The 8,754-nt window shown below is 40.1% G+C and overlaps 1 protein-coding gene across 2 annotated transcripts in view; it reads right to left on the reverse strand.

Moving 5' to 3' along the window:
• syt7a (synaptotagmin VIIa) overlaps window positions 1–5,861 on the reverse strand; it is a 102,329-nt gene extending 96,468 nt beyond the window's left edge. Inside the window, exon 1 of one of the 2 annotated variants that reach the window (XM_027173311.2) lies at window positions 5,255–5,861. In XM_027173311.2, coding sequence (XP_027029112.2) covers window positions 5,255–5,288 — 34 coding nt within the window. In that variant the 5' untranslated portion in view covers window positions 5,289–5,861. The remainder of the gene's footprint in view (window positions 1–5,254) is intronic. The other variant, XM_027173312.2, reaches the window with a different exon arrangement.
• Between the last annotated feature and the right edge of the window lie 2,893 nt (window positions 5,862–8,754).

The following is an 8,754-nucleotide window of genomic DNA, read 5'->3' on the forward strand; positions in this document are numbered from 1 at the left end:
AACATTAACCATTAAAAAGCAAGAATAAATAAAAAGCTGGGCTGAAGATGAAGGAAAAAATCAAGGGAAAATGTAAAAGCCACGTCATGCATATCTAATATTCATGATGATGATTAAAAGGCTTATGTTTAGAATCAATTTATTATTCCTAAGGTTCATTTTATAAGAGCAAAGCAAGATATAACAGAGCTTAAAATCAATGTCTTTCCTCGATTATCCCTCATATAATAGCTTTCTTCAGGTTTCCAATTACTGTGACATGCCAGACTGGCTTTTAGGTAATAACAGCTAGTTTAAAGTGCAGACAGAAAGAAGTCCCAGAGTTCCTTATTACAAATCACACGTTTATATTGATTGTCAAGCAGTAGGGATAGTCCATAGTGACACTAAGATCGCCGTTTGAATTTTTCTCTTTCTATATGACTAGCATTCCCATTCGTTCCATTTGTCTGCCTTGCCTTGCTCTCCATACCCTGTCTCCTCTCAAACACCACACACCAACACTGCTATGATGAACATGACTTCATGAATAATACATGAGCTGTCAATCATTCCTTTCCTCTCATCTCCTCTACTGCAACCGTGAAGCGACACACACTTCCACCTTCTGTTCCATACCGTACCACTGCATCCACAGTCTGTCCCAAACACATTATAATCAGTCACTATACAAGATGAGTGTATGTGTGTGTGTGTGTGTGTGTGTGTGTGTGTGTGTGTGTCCAACACAAGGACTAAAATGCTTCAAGTTATGCACATACAAAATAGTAATGAAATGAAGTAGACAGTTTCTTCATTATGTACAGTGTATACAGTATGTGTGTGTGTGTGTGTGTGTGTGTGTGTGTGTGGGTGGGTGGGTGCGTGAGCATTTAGTCACTCAAATTAAGTGGGGCATCTCCTGAGGACAAAACCTGTATAAGTAAATATTAGCCACTTTTATTAGTTACTGAATTAGTCACAGTTCCTTTATTTGCTGTCTACGTCATTCAGCCTTTATTCCGGACTCACCGAATGAAAATTTGAAACTCTACAATCACATAACCTAGTTAGTAAAAGAAATCTAGGGAAGTACATTAAAAGTTTTAAAAAGTCAATTTGATCTAAAATCAATTCACATTTTTTTTACATCTTCAATTGAAAACGTATACCACTATTATGAGCCTGATCAGTTTAATCATGGCATGAAAAAAAAGCTATAAAGGTTTATTGCGAGTAATCTATTCTCACCCATGCACCAAAACTCCACCCCCAAAACTTGAGTTAGAGATAACATCCTAACTGGGGAGAACTTTACAAAGGCATAACATCATTTTCAAACACTTTCAGCTGCTCACACCTTTTTTTTCTCTGCAAGGAAAAAAACGACAATTTGTTATGTATGTTGTTATTCAAACTATTTAAAGCTTTATACGGATTGTCTTCGCATACCTTCTCAGGAGCAAGGTCACTAGTTCTTATCAATTATAAATAATTCCATCTTGAAAAAGTGCTGCCAATGCTTATTCTGGTTTCAGTATAAGTGATTTTTTTTTTGCACACAGGAGAATTATCTGGCTGATTGCTCACAGGATAATTATTTAGTCCCTCCAGGATTTTGAGCATTTCTTTGTGATTGTTACAGCCAAGAATGCTCGGTTGTGCAGTGACTTTTTTAAAGAGTTTTTTTGCGCTTTTTTATGGAATTGTAGAAATCACCACTCTGGTGCCAACTCTTTATTGATTATTTTCCTTTAACAGCATTCCCTGTAGTCTTTTTGGCTTTACTTAATTACATTAATTAATTACAAAACACGTTATTCAGTTCATTCATTTTTTCTAAACCTAATTTAGACAATCAATTTTTGTTTCTCACTTTTCTACTGTCAATATTTTTGCATTTAAGGGTTGCCTATTTACCCCAGAAGTGAAGAAAAAACACAACGTTATTTGGATGTCTGAAAACATCATATTCTTGTTTTAGGTTAAACAGAGATTATCAGCTCGCAAATGCATTCAGTGTCAGTAGACTCTTCTTAGCAAGCCATGTACCATAACAACTACAAGACGTTCACCTATACAGTATGTCACATAACACTTGTTCACAATATATGGGAGTAAATTTCATGAATCTGCCTTATACAATGGCATTAATATTCGAGTTGTACGTTATACGAGAATGTAGAATATCAGTATGTCACAATGCATTAACCAAACATTTGCCTTTAACCAACATAATAGTAAACAATGATTTCACATTTCATTGCAGTGATTCAACATTTCCAATAATATTTTAATGTGGCAAATGTCCATGGCAATGTCATAAAATACAAACATTATATAATTTGATCTGAACATTATGGAAGATTTTACTTATGTAGAAATCACAACCAAGGAAAGAAAGGAAAAAATTATCAAAATTTTATTGTTTTAAACTGTCTTATATGAATATCTGCTGTTAATACACATATCCTTACCAATGGAGTTAAAAATCAAACCTTAAATGTACTAAATAGGATCAGAATACAATTCACTGAGCTCTCAATAGGGAGGAAATGACAACAGGATGCTTTTCACAATGACTTTAGTCAATTGAATGAGTGCACAGTCACACAGGTCAGAGTGGAGCATAAGGAGGAGCAGAGACTCGTGACACAGTTTCAAGCCTGAATGAGGAATCTGCGCATATTTCATGGTCATATCTTCTTTAGTCAAGGTCATTAACTTAAAAATGTTTAAGGACCATTCTATGGTGTGTGTGCGCGTGTGTGCGCATACAGTACAGTATACACACATATACCCACACACAACACTACTGAATCTTAGCTGTCAGAAGAAGGTTGAGTCGGGCTCTCTGGCAAATGCTTGATTTTTCAACATGCCCTTAATACTAACTTTTGTAAAATGTCCAGTTTTTGAAGAGCGGATGAAAAGTTGGATGAAAACTACTAGTTGTAAACTATGTTGCCAGTGGTCGCCAACTCTCAATGAAAAGTAATGGTCTCCAGTCACTGTATGTGTGAACAAAGCAATATTTCTATCAAATCCCTTTTCATCAGGCCATTCTTAAACAAATAGGTCATAAACTTTTCAAAGAAACAGTTTCTCTTCAACAAGAAAAAAGAGAGTTGGTTCAGAGGGAGAAAATTGAGCTCACTGACCAGGAACCCTAATCGAGCAGGACCTATGTGATCCAGTTGTAAACAGCATCACGTATACAGTAGGTGTGAATGGGGTCCAATGTGTCTTGGATGTGACCAGTTCTGCAGCGTAAACACAAAAGTGTCTTAAACTGTCCGGGACAGCAAACATGCCTAATCAGACGCATCATTGCCCAAGCTGGAAATTAGACTGTTTTTGAATCATGCTGAACAGGTTTCTCCCCAATTAGGCTAAATGCAATTCTATAACTGCAGAGGTGAAAAAAAGCTGCTTTCTGTAGCATCATTCCTTGTCTCATCTGTCATTTGTTGACATCGACACCCTTCCCTTAGTAGAAATGATGTACGAAATCCAATCACAAGTTGTCACTGGAGAAAATTTCAAAATGCCAGCTTTAACCTTCTGTGCTTCAATGGTCCACTTGTGATCAGATCCCCTGTGACAGATGTTAAGACGAGGTGTAAACAGGACCTAAAAGAGTTGCATTTTCAGAAGAAGTTGTATTTCCACAGGGAGGCATAGTGGGTGCGGCGGGTTGTGTTCAAGTTTGAACCTTAGCTTGTGTTACCGTCAGTGTGCAAGTTTCCTCTTGTTTTGTCTTATCTTCAGAAAAAAACCGCTTGGTTCAACTGGCTACTCTAAATTGCATCCAGGGGTGAATGAGATGTTTCTGCATGTTTCACTGAGGTGATGGGTGTTCCATTTTGGATGTATAACTGCCTAATGCATGGTGTTTCCAGGATGCACCAACACCCTGGCAGGGATAAAGTAGTTACCTATGATGTATGAATGAACTAAATCATCCATTTCTTTACTTTTCAAAAGCTCAAATGTGTCACTTGCATTAACAAACTTAATATTTTAGAAACCTTAGTGCTTTCTCATAGACAGATGAAACCTCACCGTAGAACTAGTCATAATTCTATTTGATGGTATTTATATAAACTCATGCTCAGTTTAGCAGATGCTAAAACGGATAGAACCAAATAGGAAACAAGATCTTAGGCGCGTGGCTCACGTGACCAATCCATCGTAATCCCGCCCACGAGCGACGCTCGGGCGCACTCACACACACACACACACACACACACACACACAATCTCGCACCCAATCGCTCCACCTTGAGACGCGCCGCGAATTCAGAACAAGCAGGATTTAAAGACGCGAGCGATTCTTGCATCAGGTTGATAATAATCATGACCGCGCATCATTGCATGGATGCAATATGTGTACATTCGTACAGAGTGAGTCTAATACAGTCTACTGGGCTGTAATTGTATGTTTAGCGTAGTTAAATTTAAATATTTCAATATGATCACAAATGGTCTCGTGGATTGTGTTTTATGCAACATATCCGCCTGTGCACGAGACCCCGCATTTTACACACTGATCCGTGTAGCGCGTCTTACTGTTATCACTAATCCACTGCACAGAGCCATTACCTCACACCAAAAAGAGGAATGGGGCAAATCATTACTTTCTCTGCCCTGCTGCACCGTGTATGTGTCTGTTTCTTACACACACACACACACACACACACACACACACACACACACTCACACGTACAGTGTCGAGCAGCAGGTGTTGCTTGTCTCACCCGAAGCTTTCGCTCCTAATTACCGGTTCGTCCTCCTTAAATGCCAATGTCTTTTACGCAACACCTTAAACCTGCAATAATAATAATAATCATCATCATCAGTCGGAATAATCTTTCTAAATTCCCATAACGGTCCCCTATAGATCCATGCAGCTCCCTCAGAGGGAGACACCGTCCTATAGCCATTTCTTTGACCTTGTGTTGTCGTGTCCTCTCTGGGGTTTTCCTCTTTATAACCAGCCAACAAGTAGCTCCTCGCTTATGTATTTAATGGTTATGCAAGAAGTCACCTTGGGATAAATCAATGGGACTTGGTTCAGGTGGCACACCGGGCAGCGCTGAGCAATGTCACGCAAGTGACTGTGTAAAACTAGATCCTGAGGGCACACAGTGGCCGCTGTAATGACCCCTGCCTCTCACAGGTGCTTAGTGCCCAAACCCCGAAATCATCCCTACCTCTAGGATTCTACACGACACGTCCAGAGTAGTGTTGCGTTCAAGGTTCAAGCGCCTTACCTTTGTTATGCTCTTCTTCTCGGTTTAGATACATGGCTTGCTGATTCGCCCTTCGTCGGCGGAGACGTTTCTTCGGTGGATACGTGTACTCCTCCGGTGGGAAACTCTCACATCCGCGTCTCTCTCTCTCTCTCTTTTGGTTTTTATCGTCTTGTTCCTTGGCGAGAGGACGCGCTACGGAGTCCTCCCAGAATTACGCACGGGCAGGTAGTCAGATAGAGTCAGTCTCTCTCTCTCTCTCTCTCTCTCTCTCTCTCTCTCTCTCTCTCTCTGTATGTGTGAGTGTTCATCACACGCACACACACACACTCTATCTACACTCACACACACAAACCCTGAGCCTTTGTTCTGCACTCGGACGCTCCTACACTCCAAAAAAATTGGAGTTTATATTTCCCGATAAGAACCTTTATGATAACAATTCTGGAGGCACCTTGATCGATTTTGCTGGTGAGACAACCTGAAATGGGATTAGCCATTAAAAGCAGTTAAAAGATTTACGGGGAACCTTATGTATGTGATTCTGTATATGTGTGTGTCGTGTCATGCGTGTGAGGCAATACCCTGGTAAATATTTAGAAAAAGCGCACCAATAGCTCCAGTCTTTCCAGCGCGCCGTGCGCACGTATTGTTTTCTGGTAATGGTGCGCACGTGTGACAGCGGAGAACTAATTGAAGGGGTGTGGCCTCTTAACCAAGCTCACAACACCGGGCAATTAGAGATGCGCGCGTCTCCCGGGTGAAGGTCCCTCTGGGAACAGGCTCTTTCGTGCAGGTGGATCGCACGTGACTCTGCTTTCATTACACGCACTGCTCCTTCCCTCATCAGCTTGAGACAAATACATGAGACAGCGAGTCAGGCGTCTGTAATTGTGCGTTCTTGTGGAAGGAGATTACGCGTCAAAGTAGTGACGTCTAGCGGATTATGTTTGTCATTGCAGTCGGCGTCAGAACACATCCTGGGCTTTTCGTTTTGTTTTGTTTTATTTTGTTTATTTTTTACATTTTGTGCAAACTCAAATGCTCAAAAAACCGTAAGAACGTTGTAATGATGTAATATAGGGGAAAAAATGTTCTCCATATTGTTGCAGAGTAGAGCATCTTCCTTTGGACAATCTTCTGAAACTCTCTCTCTCACACACACAGCCTAATAGGTGGACCCAGTAGAGCTCAAAATAATATACCATCCTATAATATCAGAACAAGGAAGGAAGTTCACCTTGTCACTTACAGCCAGGCATTTGTATGGCAGTGTAGGCAGATTTCAAGTATAACCATAGGGTGTTATGTTGGCACAGTGCCTCGCACCTTCAGAGTCATCAGTTCAATCCTGAGCTCGAGTCACTGTCTGTGTGGAGTTTCTGCACATATTTACTGCATGTTCTTCCTGATTCAAACATTTTATGCTCTCATTAACCTGGAGTGAAAGTCGAATTTATTTATAATACTCTTTTACAAAATGTAGACCAAAGTGCTCAAATAAAATCACTCCATTCATTGTCTGTAGTGCTTATCGTACACAGGGTCATAGGTAATGTGTATCTATCTCAGAGGGTCAGTGGGCTCAGGGCACAAAGGCACAGTCACAAACACATTCAGACACTACAGACAATTTAGAGATGCCAGTCAGCCTACAACACATGTATTTGGACTGGGGAAGGAAGCCAGAATACTGAGAGGAATCCCATCAAATAATATAGGTAAAATATTTTTAAATAAATAAAGAACACTCCATTGCATTACCATACATCACATCTAAAAGACTTAAATCTGCTGAGATATGGGGAAGACCTGACTGAGATGGGAGTAAACTATTCTGGTAATAGTCTGGTAATAAACAAATGGGGTAAATCATCAGGTGTGTTTGTGCAGGGAATTCACCATACTGACTGCTGGATTCTTGCCTTTCAGAGGTGCAGAAAGGCATCACTGGATTAAGGATGTACCCCTCTCAATTTGCCAAGTGAAGCAGTGGCTTTTAAAGTTATGATATCTCCCAGCTGTCAGGATGCCAAGACACATGAGGCAGCAATAAAATAAATGGGCCTAGATAGTGATTGCAAGGTAACAAAGTTTTCGAGTGTGCAATCTCATCACAAAGTGTATCTCTTTAAGAGAGAGACGTAGGAGATAAAGAAACACTAGTACAATTTGGAAACTAAAGCTGTAGGGAGGTGGGTTTTAGGTTTGTTATATCCAATGACAAATGAAAATGTCAGCTCAAGCAGCTTCCTTTGTGTGCCACAAACATATAATCCAGAAATTCTTTACATACAGCACTATCGCATTCATATAAAACATGTGCATTGTAGCACATTACTGTATATATTGGTTTCGTGGTCTTTGGTAGCTGCTTTACTATGAAACAAAAATTAATTCAGCCTCTCTGGCTCAGATTGTTATTGGAGGCTTATGTACAGTGGTGGCTTTCGACAGTAGTAATGATATCTGCTGATGTAATTGTGTATCTGTGTATCAGTGTTGGCGCTGATGTCATTTTTCAATTTCTACTGTTTCGTTTTCCTCCAGGATACAGTTACAGGCTTCCATAAACTTCACAATCCTGGCCATTTTATGAACACATCCCTGTGAACCATAAGCATTGTATTTAATATACCCATTATGTATTTATGTATGCATGTGTGTGTGTTTGTGTGTAAGTGTGTGTTGAACTTTGATTTGATATTTCAATTTGTCTCATAGAAGAAAAACAACACTGTGATTAATGATGAAGGAAATCTTAAATTGATATGCTATACATCAACCATTGCACGAGGTAATAGCTAGAGAAAAAAGTACAAAGTCACTGTTTTAATCATTGTCAAATATATCCAGTAATTAACAATAGTTTGCTCCAGGGTACAGTTTCACTCAGGCCTCCATAAACACCACAATCTTGGCCATTTTATGTAAGCCATCAGTATTGTATTCTACATACAATATACCCATTATATATCTGTGTGTGTGTGTGTGTGTGTGTGTGTGTGTGTGTGTGTGTGTGTGTGTGTGTGTGTGTGTGTGTGTGTGTGTGTGTGTGGTTTCTCAGTGATGTGGAATAAAAGGAACAAGGATGCAGAGGGTTTAATATGTCTCACTCTCTCTGTCAGTTTCTCCCATCTCTATAAATATTTCCATCACTTTCTTCACCTCTCAAAAAACAGATTTCCATTGATTTAGTGACCTATATACACATCACATCACCACCACCACTCTTGCCCCCTTCCTTTCCACTCTATGCTTCAGTGCTCACCCCTCTGTCTTTAGCTCTTCATCACACTGCCTCTATTTTTCCCCACTTTCAGCTCCACTTATCTGGCCTGTGTTGTCTCCTTTATTCATTCATTATTCTCTCTCTCTCTCTCTCTCTCTCTCTCTCTCTCTCTCTCTCTCTCTCTCTCTCTCTCTCTCTCTCCCTCTCCCTCTCCCTCTCACTCCAGCCTGAGTGGGAGAAGGGCTAATAATAGTTTAGGGTGGAGGCTTAGAGTGGCCAAGGAAGGAAA

The sequence above is a fragment of the Tachysurus fulvidraco genome, chromosome 10 (genome assembly GCF_022655615.1).
Source record: "Tachysurus fulvidraco isolate hzauxx_2018 chromosome 10, HZAU_PFXX_2.0, whole genome shotgun sequence".
NCBI lineage: Eukaryota > Metazoa > Chordata > Actinopteri > Siluriformes > Bagridae > Tachysurus > Tachysurus fulvidraco.